The 20,532-nt window shown below is 45.0% G+C and overlaps 1 protein-coding gene across 1 annotated transcript in view; it reads left to right on the forward strand.

Moving 5' to 3' along the window:
* LOC146808477 (transient receptor potential cation channel subfamily M member 2-like) overlaps nt 1–20,532 on the forward strand; it is a 1,642,641-nt gene that overhangs the window by 65,145 nt on the left and 1,556,964 nt on the right. Inside the window, exon 2 of the mRNA XM_085623575.1 lies at nt 16,990–17,185. Coding sequence (XP_085479701.1) covers nt 17,033–17,185 — 153 coding nt within the window. The 5' untranslated portion in view covers nt 16,990–17,032. The remainder of the gene's footprint in view (nt 1–16,989; nt 17,186–20,532) is intronic.

Genomic DNA, 20,532 nt, shown 5'->3' on the forward strand with positions numbered 1-20,532 from the left:
TGACATCACTACTATAGTGCACAACCAGGAAGACATCGCCTGATGGCTGGTCACCTTGGAATCGCAATGCACAGAATTAACAGACAAACTGAAGGACTTCGAAAATCACTGTAGATGAAGCAACATTCACATCATGGGTGTTCCTAGAGACCTTTTTTTTCACATCCTACAGGATGTCAACCGTGCATCAATGTGCCTGGATAATTATTACAGGTCTTCTCCACATTCCAGCACAGAAAGGACCTAACATAAGTGTTTGGTTTTTTTTAAAAAAGGAAACTATCCTCTCGGCAGCCCAACAACAGAAACTAATCACCTTTCAGTACTCTACCATTGTTCTTTTCCAGGATGTGCCGCCAACTACCCTTGCATGCTGCAGGGAATTTGCTCAGATCACCACAAACCTTCGCTGAGAGGATATAGGATATAGGATGGGACTCCCATTCAACCTCCTGTTCACCTACAAAGGCACGCAAGATGTCTGGTAAATTTCTGAAGCACAAACCATCTTGGGTGGTATCCCCTCGCCATTTTATACTGGGCTGGCTCCCTTCCTGTACTTCTCCTCTGTCTGACTGCCTGAAGTTTATTTCCAATGCATCCATCAGAACTGTATCTTGGAATCCCAAGGCAATTTGGTGGGGGCTCCCCTATAACTACCCAGAGCTAGCCCACACTACATTACCAGATGAACTGCATCTGATCTTGGACATTTGTCATGTGAAATGCTTTGTTATCTTTTTGCAACAGCATTTAATGGTTTATCCAGTACACTCCAACCACATCACCTCTGCTCTGGTTCGCAGTTTGTCACACCCACTTACCATCTTTTACACCACTCGCTCGCCCACATAGCTCAAAAAGAAGGAGGGACCCCAACTCTGTATCACCTCAATCTTGCTAAGAATTCCTCACACCATGCAATTACGAACATCCGAATATCTTGATTGGGACACTCAAGGCCTTAATACCCTCATCAGACAATCTCCTCCTGATGCTATTCTCCATATATGCCCTAATGAGTACAAATACACCTTTCATGCAGATCTTTTCTCAACAGTGGCTCACTTTACCAAAGGTAACTTAATTATGGGTTGGGACTTTAATACCATCCTTCACCCCACCAACGGCCGGCACCGCCCTCCCCATGAGTCAAAGGGTCCCTAGATCCTTCTGCGGCTTCGACTTCTACTGACGAAGGAGTATAAACCACTCTTTGACTGCAAGGTGAGCTGGAACACTTAACCAGTCTCTCCCTGGCTGTTACAGAAGCAGGAGAAGTCTGTGCCCCTGCTGAGCAACCGCTGGCGATTGTACTGAGGTGGGCAGGGAGGTGCTGCGGTCTGCGGCACTGGATCTGGAGGGTATCGCAGCCATTGCTCCAACGCCGGAGCAACGCTCTGATAAACACTGTCGGTACTGGGACCACGGTAAGGGAGAGCTTCAAAGACATGTTGCTGCCCCCGAGGTGGTCTGGGGAGTGTCCCCGGATCCCTGCTGAACACTGCAGCACTCGACAGCGGTACGCCAGGATGGGCCGTACTTGCACTGTGTTATTCACATAGCTGCACTGCTGCCGACTCACTGCGTTTAGCCTTGACCTGATGAGTCTCATCCAGGCCGCCCTCCACTGCGGCACTGAAGCTTATTTGACTCCCCCGGTGTGTAGCGCTGCTGGAGGTCGCTCTTGTACCGGCCCTAAAGGGCAAAGCCCCTGGGGTGGACTTAGTGCTCCTGGAGGGTATTGGCAATGAGCTGTGCTGCAATACCCCACTGAAGATGAATACACTTGGAGACTGCTGCCCAGAGACGGCTCCTGCTGTGCTGAAGTCCGTAGCGGGAACTAATTGCTGCCTATCATCCTTGTCTGTGCAGGGGTCCCCCCCAGTTGCACACCCACGTCATTGCCAAGGCCGGTTTTGATTCAAGGGGGACCTACCTTGAATGACCTACTGCGCAGAACTACCTGATGCGTATAGAGCAAGCTGGCACAAGTTATTGACTGTAGAGCTGGAGCATGTCCTGGTCTGTACATACTATCTGAAGCTGGCTGCGAGCGGGGCAGGCATCCCCCTGTGGTGGTAGCGGAGGCCCGCGTCGGGACTGCACGGAGGTGGATGCCACAACACTGTAGCAGTACGACTGGACCCACCTGTGATGACCTGAGGTACAGGACCCCGCCTGGAATACATAACGCAGTGCCCAGAATAGTGTTCTGGAAATAAGAGCTTGCATCACCTGTACCCTGCATCCTTGGGCAGAGAGACTGTTTGTTGCAGCAGCCCGGCCCTACAGGAATAGCACACCCTGAAGACATCCGACGCAAGTTGCGGGCCTGTGGTAGGAGGGGGCCCCCGGCCCTCATAGCAGGGGGGCACACCGCTTGAGATTTGGGTGTTCACCACCCCCAGGTAGCTGAACACTGTGGTGAGGACAACGTAACTGAGGCGCCCTGGTACACTCCCCAACTGCACTGACAAGGTTAATTCTGGAACAACCGGAGGAGACTCCCATCGAAGCGCGTCGCCCATTAGTGTGATGGGGGCCGGGCCTCCCAGTGGGACCGCATTGGAGAGCATTTTTCCTGCAGGGGTGACATCCGATGGCCCATCTAGTCAGGAGCGCACCAACATCATAAATTCACACCTAATACCCGCAGTAGCTTAGCGACACCATGGGACGCACAAAGGAAAAGAATCAGGATGTAGAGGTATCCAGCGCAGCCTCAGCTACCACATCCACTAATATGATACCTCCCGCTGTGGAGGGCGCACAGCCGGACAAACTGGACCTCATCTTGCAAGAAATCTGGCAGTCTCACGCATTGATGGAGCAGGAGCTGGGCTTCCTCACTGCAGGCATTGCTATCATACGGGATGACCACAAAAAACTTGCTGAGAAGGTGACTGCCGACAAAGCAGCAGTACAGGGACTTCTTCCAAAACAGAAGGAGCACTTGAATGATCTGGTGAGGATGCAACATTAGCTCGCAACTCTACAAGAATGGGTGGAAGATGCGGAGGGACGGTCTTGTCGAAATAATGTTTGCAATGTTGGCCGACCAGAGAACTCGGAAGGACAAAATGCGACGCTCTACGTAGAAGCTTGGCTCAAGTCATTCAGGCCACCGGGGCGATCGTCTTATACTTTCTGCATAGATTGAGCCCACAGAGTACCCACGAGGAGAAGGGTACCGGGTATGCCACCTCACCCTATCGTAGCCAGAGTGCTCAATTACAGAGACCGTGACCAGATATTGCAAGTGGCAAGGGAAAAAGCACCGGTCACGAAAGACAATGCACACATTTCCTTTTTCCCTGATTATACACTTCAAGTGCAGAAACAAAGGGCGCAATATCATGGCATTAAGCAACATCTGCATGCAATAAATTTAATATATGCACTCATATACGGCGAAACCAAAAATCATGCATCAGCAAAAAAGTCACTTATTTGATACCCTAGCAAAAGCATGGGAATGGATTGAGCACACTATTCCGGACCTACCGATCAAAAGGCTCATCGACAAACGGAGGAGTCCCAACCTAGGCGGCAACAATCACAGCGACACCGATCTAAACCCAAGTGATACAAGCAGGATGTGACCCCAACACCCGAGCAGGCACTGGAGGAACAGAGGAGGGCCATCATTTCTACTTCCACCTTCAGAGAAACGAGAATAGTTACGGATGATGAGTCATCTACAGGAGATGCAGCGCAATCAGAGCCATACCACAGCTGTTTTCCTCACTTTCCTCACATGCGGTGAACAAACTCCTCAACTAAACTGACTCGTGTAGGGTCCACCTGCAGAGACAATCCTGTATTGCTGTAACTGGCTTCCTAAAGCACGGTTTGTAAGTAATGCCACTACTAAGGGGGGAGATGTCTCCTGGTTTCTGCACTGCAGGAGGTTGCGTTTTGGACGTTGTTGCATCAGTGGCAGGGAGATTAGCAATTTCTAAAATGGTTGTGCTTCCGCGTTTACTGTACTTTTTTACTAACCTTCCTGTAGTAGTCCCGAGAGCAGTCTTTACAATGTTGAATACACTCCTCACCAGCTTAATATGGGACACAGTCCGTAGACGCTTGAGCTTAGTGAAGTTGCAATTCCCAGCCGACGCTGGTGGGATGGGGGCCCCGGATAACTCAAATGTTTTACCAATTATTACAAATCCGTTCTGACAGGTGAGGTCCTAATTCACGAATTGCAAGATGCTTAACTTCTAAATTATGACCCCAATGTAATCGGGCAAGACCTCCGCTACTTAGAGGATGAGATCACCATCAAGGAGATCAGGTACCCATAAATTAAACTGGGTTGAGTCCAGGGATATGCATAGTAAAATATACCGGGCAAATACATCCTTAGAAGCCATGTTCCATAAAATACTTAGCGGAAAAGGCATCACATAGTTGCAGAGAGTGATTTTAGACTTAGGCCCCAGGGCTACCCACAGATGCACTTCTTTGTGTGAAAGGGATATTTGCCAGAAAATAAAAGCCATGAAGTCCTCGATCTGCACAGCACACAAAGAGAAAGCGTACAAACCCCTCACCCATTATTATCTGACCCCGAATACGATGCCACACCATGTTTTGGAGGCAAGACACATGTTGGAAAAATTTCAGAAACAGAGGTATGTTTTTATACATGCCGTGGACCCAAGTCAAAAAGGAAGATGTTCCTGGTGTCATTTTGAAGTCATCTTATGACTTCCAACTGAGCTAGTTATTCCTGTAATTATCTGGGGAAGTCATCCCATACTATCTTTAAATGAGATGACTCGAAAGACATCACTAAAACTATCCCATGATGAGGTTCTTTGTATAATACAGATATTTCCTGGGCTGAGTTCGCTGAGTTTTACTCAGTGGAACACTACAAAGTGCCACTAAAAACTCTGCTGTGTTCCACGAGTTCCATCAGTGTGAGCTTGTTAAGTTGCACTATTTGCACTGATTTTTAGTGCCAGAAGTTTGTACTGTGCTGTAAAATCAGTGCGAATGGCACTATGCATCCCGCCAGTGACACAGCTGCTTTCCGACACTCGAGTAGACATTCTATGGCAGATTCCTCAATGCAAATGGCAGATTTCTCAACACGAGCAGTCGTTAAATGCCACGACCACCCGCGATGAGAAATCTCGCTGGGAGGAGGTCTAGCTCATGATTTTTTCTTGCAAGCACCCGCAGACTTACCATTGGCGTGCCACTCAGAGAAAAAACTCTATTCCGCGTCACTTTGCTGAGTTTTTGGGAACTCTACACGGAGAGGGTGAAGCTCCTTAACTCAGCTTGCGGATTGAAATTCTTCGCCCACTCCAAAAAATAGCCAGTAATCAGACCAACCAATGCTTTTTCTTCGATATATATTTTCATGCATCTTCACACTAAAAGGTAGACTGCTATATGAACCTGTGCAAAAAGTGGATGCCAGCAAAAAGGTCATATATTATGTATATAAAAGCAGCATTGCATCTTGTGAAGTTCATCCATACTAATAGGGTCTTGACTTTGCGGTACAGTTCATTATACAATGTTTTTTATAACACAGTTACTTTACTGATTGAAATAAAATGGACTTAAATGACATATTAACATTTAATTTTATTAAGCTTAAACACATACCTCGCCCCACAGGAACCCAGGATACCATACGGACAACATTAAAAATATGCAAAAGTAAATGTAGTTGATGGAAACAAGAAAGGTTTTACGTTTTTAGATTTAGAATTTTCTTTAGTTCTCCTCTGATAGCATTTTTAAGGCAACAGTTTTTCATACATCTGTTGTTTGGAGATTGCCAACTGTTTGTTTGGTTTGTATTTATTTATTTTTAAGATTTGTAAAGCGCAACGTATGCCCATAGGCGTCTTGGCGCTATGACTCAACTAATGCCTCCATGAGGACGGTGGCGAATTAAAGGTAATGAGGTGAGGAGAGGAGCTATTGGTCAGCCAGGTTTTCAACAATTTCCTGAATTGGAACAATGTGGGTGGAGATCTAATCACCAATGGAAGAGTGTTCCAAAGTCTGGCTGCGGTGTTAGTGAAACATCTATCTCCCCAGGTGACAGTCTTGGTCCGTGGCACCACTAGTTGGTGTAGATTTTTGGATCTTAATTGTCGAGTAGGGCAATAGAGAGCGAGCTTCTATTTAAGAAACTCCGGCCCTAGCTGATGGAGGGCTTTAAAGGTAAGACACAAAGTTTTGAATCTGATCCGGTTTTTGACCGTCAACCAATGATAATTCCTGATTACTTGCTTAATCGGTTTAAATTTGGGGGTCCCAGATAGCAGTCTTGCAGCCGCATTCTGGACCAATTGTAGCTTGGCGACCACCCGACCTTGAGCATTTGCAAATAAACCGTTACAGTAATCAAGAGATGACAATATCAATGAACTCACTACAGTTTTCCTTGCACTTTCTGGAAGAAATGGAATTATTTTTCTTAAAAGTTTAAGTTTGTAAAATGCTAAGGATGCTGTTTGATTGGCGTGATTAACAAAATTTAATTTCTCATCAAAGATGACACCCAGATTCCTGACCTTCTGAACTGGAGTTGGTATAGCTCCGAGTAATGGGGGCCACCAAATAGATGACCACATAGGTGATAGTTTACCGAAAATAATCACCTCAGTCTTCTCGGAGTTCAGCCTTAAGCAATTACAGGCCATCCACTCCTTAATTGCCAGCATGCCTTCTTGAAACCGAGCCGCTACCCTTTCTCCATCATTATTGATGGCTAACACCAACTGGGTGTCATCGGCATATGTTGTAAGGCTCATCCGGTGGGTCTTAATAACCCTAGCTAAGTCCGACACATAGATGTTAAAAAGTGTCGGACTTAGGGATGAGCCTTGAGGAACCCCACAGGGTAAAGCCAGGTCGGCCGATTTAAATGGCCCCAGTGTTACGGCCTGGGTTCTGCCAGACAGAAAGGAGGCAAGCAAGGCTCCAGCCCTAGAGTGGATGCCCAACTCTCTGACACGGTCAATCAAGATGGAGTGATTGATCTTGTCGAAGGCCGCAGACAGATCCAGCAGAACCAGTACCGCCGTGCCCCCTGGTCTCTGATAGTTCTAATGTCATCAGCGGCTTTGATTAGCGCGGTCTCAGTGCCATGCATTTTCCGAAAGCCAAACTGAGAGTCATCAAGCAAGACATTTTGTTCAATGTATTCTGAGAGTTGATCATTCATTACTTTCTCGGCCACCTTGGCTAAAAAAGGCAGGCTGGCAATGGGCCTGTAATTTTTCAGCGAATCTTTATCTAAACCAGGCTTCTTAAAAAGTGGTTTTAATAGCGTGTTCTTTAGCCTGTCCGGGAAAATCCCCGATTTAAACATCGCATTACAAATTTGCATGATGGTTTCGCTGATCAAATCAATTATTGGGGAAAAAATCTTAGGGGGACAGGGGTCAAGGGCAGAGCCTGTTTTAATGAGTTTGATGATGTCAGCTATTTGATCCTCATTTATCTCTTTGAATTGAGCTAGTGAGCACTCAAGGTGTTTACTTAGGGGACTAGATACCGAGGTCATTAGTTTATCGATCACTGAAAACTCGGAGTAAATATAATTTACTTTCGAGAAAAAGAAACTTGCCAAAGCGTCACAGAACGCCTGAGAGGGCGAGGGGATCAGGTCAGGTAATTTCCCAGCCAAAGATTTCACCACCTCATACAATTGCCTACTAGAGCTTTTTGCATTTTCAATTTGTTCCCCTTAAAATTTTTTTTGGGCCTCATTGATCATTTTTTTATAGATGACCAATGTCTTTTTATATAAGATTTTACTTTCGCTATCATAAGACCTTTGCCAAATTCTTTCATGGTTCCTACAGATTTGTTTTTGTTTTCTTAGAGTTTCAGAGAACCAAGGTGCAGAGGGCACTTTCCTATTTCTGGAGATAGATTTAAAAGGGGCCAGTGTCTCCACTGCACTACCTAGCCAGTCAGAGAATTGCTGCGCAGCTATATTGGAGTCTGCAGAAATGGTCGGACGGGAGTTGATTAGGGATACCCTTAGGGTCGCATTATCAATATCCTTCCAGACTCTAAAAAGTTCTTGAGTTAAAGGAGCCTGATTAGGTATATAGGCCTGGGTAATGGAAATGTTACTCAGGATGGCAAAATGATCAGACCAAGTAAGGGGCAGTATATCATTTACTGTTATCTCTTTAGTATTAGAAAAGATGCCATCTAATGTGTGACCAGCCTCATGTGTGGGTACTGTTATCAACTGGGTTAATCCTAGAGTGCTAAGATCAGCCATAAGAGATAGGGTTTCGGTATCTTCCATTTTTTCAAGGTGGAAGTTTAAGTCCCCCAAGACCATAAAGGTATCTTCGATTGCAAGGGGTTCCATAAGCGACATAAAGGTGGACAGAAATTCAGAACGAGCACCCGGTGGTCTGTAAATAAGTGCTCCTTTGAGATTATATGAGGGGGTGAGCTTAATGGCGAAGTGTAGGGCTTCGCATGTTTTAGAGAATATGGGAAAAATTCTAGCCGGGAAAGTGTTCCGGGTAATAATTGCCAAGCCCCTGCCTTTTTTCCCTTGTCTATCTTGCTGGTATACAGTAAAGCCATGCGGCACTGCCACCACTAGATCAGGGTCGGACGCCTCGTCCATCCATGTCTCTGTGATAAAGAGCAAATCTATTTTCTTGTTCTGAATCAGGTCAGCAATCTCCTGCCTGTGCCTGCCTAAAGAGCGCGCATTAATAAGTGAGAAAGTAATGTTCTTAGTCTTGGCATTGTAGGCTTGTGATGAGGTGGATTTGATGTTAATAAGAGGTATAAAAGACTTACAGCTAAGGCAGCAAGTGCTAATCACTCCGGTATTGGCGCCGGGATCATACTGTGAACAAGCAGTCCCACTAGAGGGTCTCAGCTGTAGTAAGTCAACCGATGAGTATCTGATCCATTCTTGTGTTGCTAAGCCAGGGGTTATGGCGCTGGGCGCGGGTCCGGCGCGGACGGGCGCAGACGGGCTTGCCTTTGGCGCGCCTTAAACTCTAAAAAAAGATAACAAAAGCATAAATTAATATCTTGCTTCTATTAGACTGGCCGGCCTTAAAAAGCAGCAAATATTTTTACAGTGAGCAAATAAGATGTTATGTGTATATGGGTCCATAAGGTAACAGTACGTGAGCTTCGCTTAGGGAGTGCTTGTGTCATAGGTGAAAAAAGGAGCACATGCACATTTAAGGGCCTGCTTTAGAGTTCAGAGGACAGGTTACTCCATAGCATACGGGACGGATTTCTCATCTGCTGTATTCCAAGTGCCATTCAATATAATGCACTTGTAATATGGCAGACGGGCTATTCGTCAGGTTTGTGACAGGGTAGCCTGTCCACTGAGCTCCAAATCAGGCCCTAAGTCATTTATAGGACTGTAGGTAACAAAAGAAAATATATCTCCCTGAACTAGATGAGTGATGGGCTAGAATGTGGCTGTTGATAGAAAAGGTCCATCAGCGAAAATTCTCTTTCATTTTTATTATGTTTTTCAGGTGAAGAGGAAAGTGGAGGATTTTAGCTCTGCCTCATGGAATGCCATAGTTTTACATGGTAGCATCTTTAGACACTGTCTCTTTGGAAATTGAAATGTAGAGATTATAGCAGGAAAGAAGAGAGACAAGCTGACGTACAGATCTAGAAAAGTGAATCCCAAGCAATGTTTTCCCAGTACCAGCAATTTGTGGTCAACAAGTGTCTCCTGTGTAAAGAGAGGATAAACAGTCACAGCCTGGGCACTGATGGAGACTTGATATTGAACTGTGCTTGCATCATGCCTGTCTAGACAAAAAAGTTAAGAAACTGCTGTGTTGACTAGTATCGTATGGAAAATTGAAGCCTTCATACAGCACTGTTGCACGGTCTACCAAGCATAGTCTGATATAATGCAGGGAACACAGTGTGCCATAACTGTAGTTCCTTCTAACACATATTTATGGCTTGAGTCCTTTCATGAGGCTAGGAAAGACTTGCTTGTTAGGAAACAAGTGGTTGGAAGAGTGTAGAGAGAGAGAGAGAGAGAATACAAAACAGCAATGATAGAATTCTTTCTCAATGTGATTTGTTAGGGGGATAACATATACTGAGGGGTTTTAAGGCTCAAAACAAATGTATCATGTGTGTTACAATTTTTTGCAAACAATAGAATACCTTTCACCTGAACAGTTGTTACTAGTTGATCCTTGTGCTAAGCTCTCTTCAGTAATAGGGTAGTTGGTACTCAGGAGGGCCCATTAGAATCCTTCAGCCGGTGCTGGAGAGCAGCCTGCATATAACACATACTTTTATCATACTAGTCATTATGTATACAGACTGTAAAATAATAAAAGCAGTGGTTGTGGATGGTGAGTTGACATCTACACGGAGCATGTGTAATGTGACTTGAATTAGACGCGATTTAAGTTTTATCGATGAATGCATTGATTTCCATATTAACATTCCCCCCTCTAGTTGATTCTTCAACTACACTACTAAACTCATGCATTTGGACAATTACATTATTTGTGGCTTGTAGTTCCTTATGGTCGCTTTTGACAATAACTGCCTTCCTAATTACCTGCAATCTTCGCAGTTTAAGGACTGCATTTTTTTCAGCAGGTGATCCCCAATTGTATAACCCCACATACCAATAGCAACATAATGATAACTGGCAACAGTGATTTACATTAACCGTATATCCATCTTGGGAACCAATTAAAAAACAGTCCTGGTCAGGGGCACCTGACTCATTGCATGTTTCTTTGTAGATTGTGCAGTGCTTGAAAGGCAAGCGTTATTATCCCATTTTTCATGTCATTCCATGGGATGAACATACAGCAGACTACTCCAATCATGGCACAGACCCGTCCCTCAATTTCGGTCATTAAGTCCAGTACATATCAGTGCTGCATTGCCATGAGGCATATTGCTCCCATTTCTTCCTTGATAGAATTGGGGCCGAGTTCAGTGCTGTTCATCATTTTGAGCATCTTCCAGCAGGCATTGACTTTTGTATGCAGGGTGAAGAAGGGTATCACCCCTCTGACCCCAGCTATGCTTCTATGGACATCTAAATTCTTCTGGAATGTCTTCAAATTGTGCCCAGCCAAAATAGTCCGCAGCTCTCCTTTGTTGAGCTTGGTGCAGCAAGGTTGTCTTCTTTCTTAACATGTGCTGTTACAGGTCTGATAGCTCTTCTCAAGGAATAACCAGGGTTGTGGTGTACATGGTGACCAGGGAACACAGTCCCCTCCATCCGGGAACTAGCTGAATGCAGGCATGCTCATCAAATTGCCAATAATAATCCATTTGTGAGGAGGTACCCCATTGCATATCTGGAATATATAATATCACTCTGCAGTTAGCTTTAGTGCTCATCAGAAGTGTTCCTTTTCCTCTGAAACATGAGGAGTACAGTGTGATTACTCTCCATACAATCAGGGGATCCCCTTTCCCTTCTAACCAAGTGTATCGACCCACCTTGGTGTCCCATATTTCCTGACATGGGGTCGTGAGACTTTCATTGAACCCTCCCGCATCCGCATGTGACCCATTCCCCATTTTATCACAGAGCTGGGTGCCCCTACATATACCATTTGTTGTTTAAGAAGACCACCCCAGTTACACTAACAGCCACTCTCAGCCCACAGATGAGCACTGGAGCAGATGTGTTTGAGCACCGAGTCTGTCACTTCCCCAAAAATGTTCTCCTTGAAATCTCAGGCCATGTGATATCTTCCACTATTTGGCCCTTCCTACGCAACCTGCCCAGCTCTGGTGGATACAAGTGGGTTCAGTTAGGATGCATAGAGCTGTTGGGCTAGTGTTATATCGGGTTATGTTTCTACCTACCCTGTGTGGTTCTACTTTGTTGGATTGGATCTTGGCCCTTATTCTTCATAAGTAAGTGTGAATGAGCCATTTTGCTTTCTCAGGGGATGCGTCTTCTGACAAGTAAAGCCTGTCTGCACCTACCGCATGTGGGATTAATGAACAGACTTAACATTACCTGGCTGAGGCTTGGGAGCCGACTGTGGTCATGTCCTGGTAACATATGCTATGCAAAACGATGATGTGCAGTGCATGTGGGATGCTGGCGTTCTGTTTGGTGTCCCTGTAGGTAACGTATGAGAGATCCCTACACAGGCACTGTAGTTCTCTTTTAGTAACCTTTCTGACTTGATAATTCCTCGGTAATACTCAAGTTTGGGACTATCCATCCCAGATCGTACATGACCAAATAAATATACAAAACTTTTGTTCCGATACTACAGTTCTAGGTATGAGTTCCTTGGGAGTCATCTACACTCCTCTGGTAGCTCTGTTTCTTCTGACCAGTTCATGAAAGTTTGCAGTTTTTAGTCCTAGGGTGATATCATCATGGAAGGGCTAGGCCGCGCATTGAAACTGCGCACCCACACCTTTTCCCCCTCCTTTTGAGTGCCGCAACTGTTAAGCAGACCCCTTGTTGAGGGCCTGTGTTTTTTTCCTCTATCCATTTGCACAAGTTCAGTGGTGTTCCTTTTTCCTTGGATAGTGGGGGATTGGTGCACTTAGTTGTCTGAGTGGACACCTGTTTTTATAAGAACTTTGTTGACTGTTAGTTCAGTTTAGTTACATTTGCTCAGTTTTCAAGGGTTTTGAAAATCCTGTATTTTACCACAGGGTTGTGACCCCATCAACCTACAAATCTCAATCTGGTGAGGTATTGGAAGGTGACCCCTGCTGGATACATCGTTCAGTGAGTTGGGGAAAGATGGTGATTACTATAACCATTATTAGAAGAATATTGGAATGTTGGGAGCTCCATTGAAGACAATGGAGTGCTCCATGCTTTTACTGGCCAGTAATTGACTCTCTTTTGACCTACATATTAAGTGCTTATATGTGTTTTAGTATGCTCAATTATTTGTGCGTCAAACGTTCCCCCCTTAGGCTAGGAAAATGTATGTGGCTTCATGTGTAAATACCACTCTTGGCAAAACTTATCAATTCTCTTTACCTGTTTGGAGAATCTAGTTTCCATGTGATTCAGTGGGAATCCATGGCAATTTTAGTGAATTAGTTAAAATATACTTCTAATGAGGTTTTTTTGTTTTGTTTGTCTAATCTTAGGGGCAACTGCACGTGGTGCACTCTTACAAATTACATGTTAGGAGCTCAGCGCTTTTACAATATTTGCATCAAACAGTTCGACTGACCATTTCAATAAAAACAAGATAAAAATATGTATTTTACTTCATCACATAACAATACAATTAAAAAATAGTTACAGACATTTAGGAACAACTAATATAGAGAAGATGGCAGCCATTCTTTTAAAAGGAGTTTTGGAGAACTTCATAACAAATGTTGCAAATCATAATGCACATTTATCCCTGGATGAAATAACAACATTCATATTTTTAATATTAGTTGACAGAAAACACTACTTTTTCAACAATAAATTGGTGCGCTCTCAGCGCATGTTATTTCTAAAAAGAGAAGACTTGCATAGAATCCGTTCCTAAGTGAGCTGGATAGACTGCGAATGCCCGCTCCCAGACACGGGTGGCAATCATAGAAACCATATTGTAATACCTCTGGAATCACTGGCCTCTCCTGACCACAAACAAGTTAAGCCCAGGTTCCTGGCTCCAATTTTGTCCCTGTGACCGAATTCCACCCTGTTAAATGCCCAGGGTCCAAGTTAGATGTACCTCTACACACTTCCTGATACTAAAGGTGTTAAGAAACCTCTTAGCACTGGGAAATCATTGGAATAAAAAACTATGAGACTGAAGTGTCAACTCCACCCTATCAGGATATTTATATACATTTATTATATACATTTTTATTGATGAATGCAGCGATTTTCATATGTACATCACCATCTGCCCTTTGTAAAAATGATTATTCCCCCTCCCAAGTTGTTTGCAAGAATTTGGCCTTTCTTATGAGATCAAAGTTCAGGGCTGTTCATGATTGTATTGACAGCTTCTGGTTCCATCCTGTCTCATGCAGCATAATTACAAACCTTCCTACTTTTTTTTACTCCTCTAACACCTGTCCAAATGATTATGGAAGAGGGGAAGGTTTACTCCTAGTTTACTTTCCTAAAGTCGTACGTCCAGATGGGACCGTTACACCTGCTTACATCTTTATCTTTAACACCTGTTTTCATCTGTCACCGTCGCGAGTTGATGGAAGAGAGGGGCCGTCAAAACCCATTTTTAAGAAATCAAGCGTGGGCCTCGGGGCAGGAGCCAACTGTCGGCTCATCTTTCTTTTGCGAGCAGTCACTAAAATTGGTGATAAGTTCTGGCACACGCTTTCCAAACATCTTGACCATCCCCAGTAACTAGATGCTAGCCACATGAGTTTAAACCTGGTTTAGGCACTGAGATTGCGCAAGTGGCTGTTTTGAAGGACATCAGACAAGTTACTATGATGGCATTTACACCTGGCGCATCCTGCTGTCGTCCTGTGACCTCCAAATGAGCACTTTGATGAGCAGCCTCCTTGTTCTGTGCCCCATGGAATCTTGTGTTCATTCTACCATTATTTCTTGACTGAACAGAGGCCTTCCTGAACCGGCTGCTTGCAAGCTGTGAGGGGCTCTGGAGAGGGCAGCATGACTTGTCACGAAGCGCCTTCTCCTTTGTTCCTCCCTCTGTTTGGAATGCAATCCGTCAAGGCCTGGACAAAATAGAGGACCCCTCTGTGTTTAGGAGGGTTCTTGAAATGTGTCTATTTTACCGATTAGCTTCATATCTTTACTGATGTTGATAGTCAGTTCAATGCCAAGAGGCCTGAGGGCATTTGTTGGACCTTTTAAGTAACAACTCAACTAATATCTTGCAAATATTGGTTTTCAGTATATTTAGAGGGGGCCCTCGGGCACTAAACGCAGGGCTGGTGGCAAGTTCTGAAGACATCGGGCAGAAAGGATGGGTTGTGGCTCCTTTATGATGGAGCATCGTCACCCGAGGGACAGCCGAGGTGCCTGGTGCCTGACCTTTGGGTAGATTGAGCCATAGCTCATCGATGTGAAGTCTGGTTATGTAATTTGTTTAATCCGAGTCATACCTTGTCCGTCTAAAACGCTCTACGGTCTGTTTCTCAGACCGATGTGTGAATCACTGATTTCATGGATGTCTCGTGGGGTTTTCCCTCTGCCTGGTGTCTCTTGTGCCCCGTTCATGGGTATCCCTTGTGCTACCCAGGCCAGCTGTCATTATTAGACATTTGGAACAACTAATATAGACAAGATGGCAGCCATTCTTTTAGTTTTGTTGAACTTCATAACAAGTGTTGCAAATTATAATGCACCCTTTATCCCTGGATGAAATAACATTCATATTTTTGTGAATTTGACACTTTATTTGCTGGGGCCTCAACAGAATTGAAAGCATGTTTTTTATTCAACATTGTTATTAGGAGGCATTATTTCTGTTTCTGTTGGAGTAACCTCTTTGCAGGACATTGCCCGTCAGCCACGCACCCTAGGTGTTCTGGGACTTGTATTCCTTGCACGCTAGAACATTGTTTGTTGCAATGTTATTTCAAGCTCCTACCTTTAGGGCCAGTTCTTCATGCTTGGTGGCCACCTGCATGGATGATGTTCAGTCATCTCATATGAGAACTGATCAACATAGGACACTATTTCACTATTTCACTATTTTATTTTTATTTAGGATGGTTCAGATTCCTGGCAGAGTAAATAGGAGGTGGTATTAGTGCCAACTGTGCCCCTCGCTTACTGCATCTCAGGAGGAGGTGAAGATGTATCAGGAATCAAGCCTATGACTTGCCAGTTTTACATCCTATAATCCGGTTTATTAACTTAATACGCTCAATATTATGAGACCTATACATGTGGGCGGCCCCACCACACATCTGTTGCAATCTCCCGATGAGCAGACTGAAGCATACCTGTGGCCAGCAGTCAGCAGTAATGTCTTTGTGTAAACTGAATTACCAAATAATTCACTCTTTTCGCAGAAGCACTCTTTTGGAGCATGGGAAGCCTCATTGTCTTGAAACAACTCTGTGACAGCTGGTTGTAAACTGCTTTAGGTTGAAATCTACAGAAGCGGCTTTTTAGTTGTCAAGTCACTCATTCGCTTTTCTAAAGATCTTTGTCAGTAGCCTCTTAAACATTGTAAAATCCATTCTACATGTCAGCAGACTATAAGCCTCGTGAAATCCACTAAAACACTTTTGTTGTAATTGTATCATGTTTGACCAATAGGTGTATAATGCGCAATGTGCTGTAACTTTCTTGTATTGGCTCAAAGGATAACTCTGTCCCATTGTTTGAAGTCTTAGCCCCGTCCCCGTGGGTTGACATGAATTCCGGGTCATAGTTTGGGTTGCGCCCCTGTTTGGGCACATGAAGTCCTGCTATGGGTCATGGCTCTCGGGTACTGGGCATAAGAGGCAGAAGGACGAGGGCTCGCCTGGGCCTAGAGCTCTGTAGCCTTGTAGCATCATGAAGGGTCATCTGCCTACAGGGCATCTTGGGTTCAGCCTCTGTAGAAATAAAAGAGCCAGGGGCACCAGGGTTCATTGGTGTGGGATAGCAGGGTAGTGAGGCATGGGGTAGGTAGACCCATTGGTCTAAGCAGCAAACCCGCTGTATTGTTCCATGTGTGACATCAGCCAGATAAATGGAAATCCTGTACTTCACATTTCCCATCACTTATAATTGGAGTGTCTGCTCGTAGGCGTTGGTATGAAGCAAGCAATGCTTGTTGTGAGCTCCTGGACCCTTGTTCAGAATGAGCTGCTGAACAGCGAGTGCCGATGAGTAAGAAGACTTCTGGGCTAGAAACCGACTGAAGACTTGTCTCTTCTACAGCCCCTGTAGGTCACTCTGCAGAAGAGATGTTTGGCAACTGAATCAAACATAACCTGTGTCCCTGAGGATGTCTCTGTACTGAAGAATTGCTATGTTTTTCCAACTGAACAGCCTTTGCTAAAAACCTCTATCCATTTTTGCAGGATGAGCGATCTCTGAAGGAGCGGAACCAGAGTCACAAAGGCCATGGGGTCCTGTGGGAGTCACGAGCTGAACTCAAATAAATCAGATGGACGGAATTGCGAGGAAGGGACCTTTTTACCAAAGGACATGGAACTAATGGACAGACAAAAGGCAGTGGTGGCCGGAAGGGCCTGCGAGGCGAAGCAGCTGGGTCAAGTATGTAAAGAGTCGCCAGTTTCTTTCAATAGAGACAGACTGGGCTAGTCTCATAACAGGGGTGGACAATCTCACATTCCTGCCTGGGTATAGTGACTTGCACTCAGTGGCCACGGCCACCTCTCATATCCCAGCCTGTGTCCTTCTAGCCTAGTCTTCTCTCAACCTCTACATTGAGTCTGGAGGTTTACTTTGACTCCCACAATCATCACTCCCTAGTTACTGCATCTATCTTCTCCTCAACATCTCATTCCTTTCGGTCACAACCTTGAACATTGTCTTGTTGTCAGATGAACTCAACTATTGCAAAAACATACTCAATTCACTGCTGTTACTTTATCCTTCCCCACCAGAAAGACCTCACCTATTCAACCCGTACAGTCTCCCAGTCAGAGCCCCTCCCCACCTCTCCTTTCCAGCAAAAGCTCAGATGGCAAAATCAATGCCCCCTACAAATCCCTAACATTTGTTCTCATACTTGTCAACAGTTTGCCCCCCACTATAGCGCCCAATCCCTCTCACTTTGCTCCCTAATGGCCAAGCACAGAGAAAACATGATCACACATGGCTGACCATGCATTATCATGGGTTGTCCATAAGCATAAAAGGACAAACACCCTCCCACCAAAACTTGCCTTAATCCTTGCATTCAAAAGGCATTGCTAGCACATTCTCTGTTTGCGAGTCCCATGCTAGGAGGTCCCCCAGTGTGGAACTCTCATGAAAGTGTTGTGAGTGCAGCCCTCAAACTCTAAGACATCTTCACTGCTGTAATTTACATAAAAGTGTATATACCAATTGTTCGGTTATGCATTGTCCGTGGACCAACCCCTGTCCCCCCACCCTCGGGCTCACATACACAATCTTTGTATCCTCTTGTGTACTGTATGCTTCACATTGGTCTTTCACAGCCTTGAGCAATCTGAACACACACATATACCTTCATTATTCTAGAACTGTGCTAGAATCTCAAACTATTGCACTAGAATATGACATTGTTGTGCCTGAAGAAGGCAGTAAAGGTTCATTGAGTCACAAGTTTATTGTAGGACAACGAGGCCAGAATCTAGCAACCACATCCATACCCAAGATCTCCCAAGATCAACGGTGAGACCATGGAAGACCAGGAGAGTGCTCAGATCTTCCCACTTTTTGCTACTAAACTGTGGACTTTAGTATTGCCAAGGATTTGAGCAGTCCCACTATCTCACTAGTGGACAGGAGTTAGGTCCCGATATGGCCCACCAGAGATGGTCAGATCATGTTGTAGGCCTCGTTACTGTAATCCAGAATCCAAATGTTACAAATACAACCGGTAATTCTCATCTCCTAGTCTGACAGTCAGGTACGCCACCAGCTGGGTCGGCTCACGATCTCTAAAATTGGTGAGACGTAAAACAACTTCCTGCTTTGTTTTGCACTGAGTGGGGAATCAAAGAGGCCTTGTGCACATGGGGTATTTAGCAGGACAGTTTCCACATGAACTGCCTACAAATAAATTGCCGCCTTTATTTGGACTTTGCGACAAATATTGTTTCTAAGAGTGCACTAGAGGAACATTCGAATGCGTTGTATGCAATTCTGTCTTCAGGATATTGACTGCTTACACAATAAAGAAAACTGAAAACTTCTTGAGTCCTGGCAAAACTAATGCTTTTATCAGTGCTTGCCTACCCCTTCATCTGAGAGACAGATGACACACACACACACCTGCCCCTCCCTGTCCTGCACTGAGAGATTGGAGTAGAAAGGTTCCACTCAAACAAAGAGACTAAGAGGCCGATTTAGGAGTATATCACGCAGCGCAGCATAGCAAGTTACATTGCTGTGCTGCACTGCGCGGCAGGGAAAGGGCAGGAATTCTCCGTATTTAAGGAGATACAGCACAATCCTCTTTTTCCCTGTACTTGCGTTTTTTGCGTGCCTAGCACAAATGCATGCACCTGTGCAGGGAGGCAACCTACCATGCAGCTTTGTTTCTTTGCAGTAAGGGACATCCTTCTGTATGAAAAGAATCCTGAGAAGCATGTTCCTTCCTCTATGTGTGGTGCAGAATGGAAGGCATAAGATTTTGGTGCATCCCCAAGTTTACAAGTTCTTGTAAATCTGGAAATACGTCAAAATCCATGAGTTACGTGGGAACACCCATCTAATGCTCATGGAAGGCCTTCCCAGGGCAGAATAAAGCAGTGATTTACGCAGCGTTGCGTTACTCCAGATTTTTCAAGCCACTCAGAGCCACGCAAAGTGGCCTTGCATGGCTTCAGAAATCTGACTTAGAGGTTTGCGTCATGCTTGCACTACATTGCATGGTGCAAACGCAATGCAAGCCTCTTATAAATATGCCCCTAGTGCATGTATACTGCTCTGCTGCACTTCTAGTCCCAGGCTACAGTGGAGAGCAGAAGACCCATCTCCCAAGTTCCTCCTCCCCAGGGTCAGGAGACCGCTATAGCTGGCAGGTTTCCAAAACCTGAGAATGCTCGGCATGTCCACGCAAGAAAACGGGGCAGCAAAGGACTACCGATAGGTACAGGGAACAGGCCAGAGACATGTAGGGGCATAGCAACAACAACCGGCGATAATTATCGCTAAGCGCACTTAGCGCTAGGATAATTATCGCCGGCTAGCGTGGATTTTTATCGCTTGAGATAGCGTGCTATTAGCAACGCTTATCTCAAAAGCGATAAAAATCCTAGCGCTAACTGCCTAACGTGAGATTATCACTGGAAAGCCAGCGATAATCTCACGAAATGTGGCGTTAGCTTGTTGATAGGGCCTCACAAACTTAGCCATGATATCCACCTTCCATAGGATATCATGGCTAAGTCAGTCCTGAAGCAGGCGTAAGGAAAGTAGCGACAACAGGGGTTATCGCTACTTTTCTTGCCGCTATGCTTCATAGCGTAGGGCTTGATGATAGGAGAGATGTCGCTTAGTGACATTTCTCCTGTCATGTTAGGGCAGGAACACCGAATTCGCATCTCATTAGAGATGCAAAGCTGGGCGTTAAGATTTCGTGCGCTAAAGCAAGGTTTCACGCGTTAGCGTGACCTTGCTAATTAGGTGATAAAATTATCGCCGCTTTTAGGCCGAAAACAGCCGCAAATGCGGCGATAATTTTCTATCGCCTCGTTGCTGATATGCCCCGTAGTGTGTATGAGGAGACAGACAGTATGGAGGGTCGTGCACACACAGGCAACATAGGCTCATTCGCCCTGCACCTCTCACCTACATCTCTCTCCCTCCTATAGACTGAACCACTAAAGGTTCTTCCAAGGATAAGAATAAGTGGACATCTGGGATGAGCTGAAAATGAGATCCGTTCTCTCCCTGGACAAACTGCT

Source organism: Triturus cristatus, chromosome 8 (assembly GCF_964204655.1).
Source record: "Triturus cristatus chromosome 8, aTriCri1.1, whole genome shotgun sequence".
NCBI lineage: Eukaryota > Metazoa > Chordata > Amphibia > Caudata > Salamandridae > Triturus > Triturus cristatus.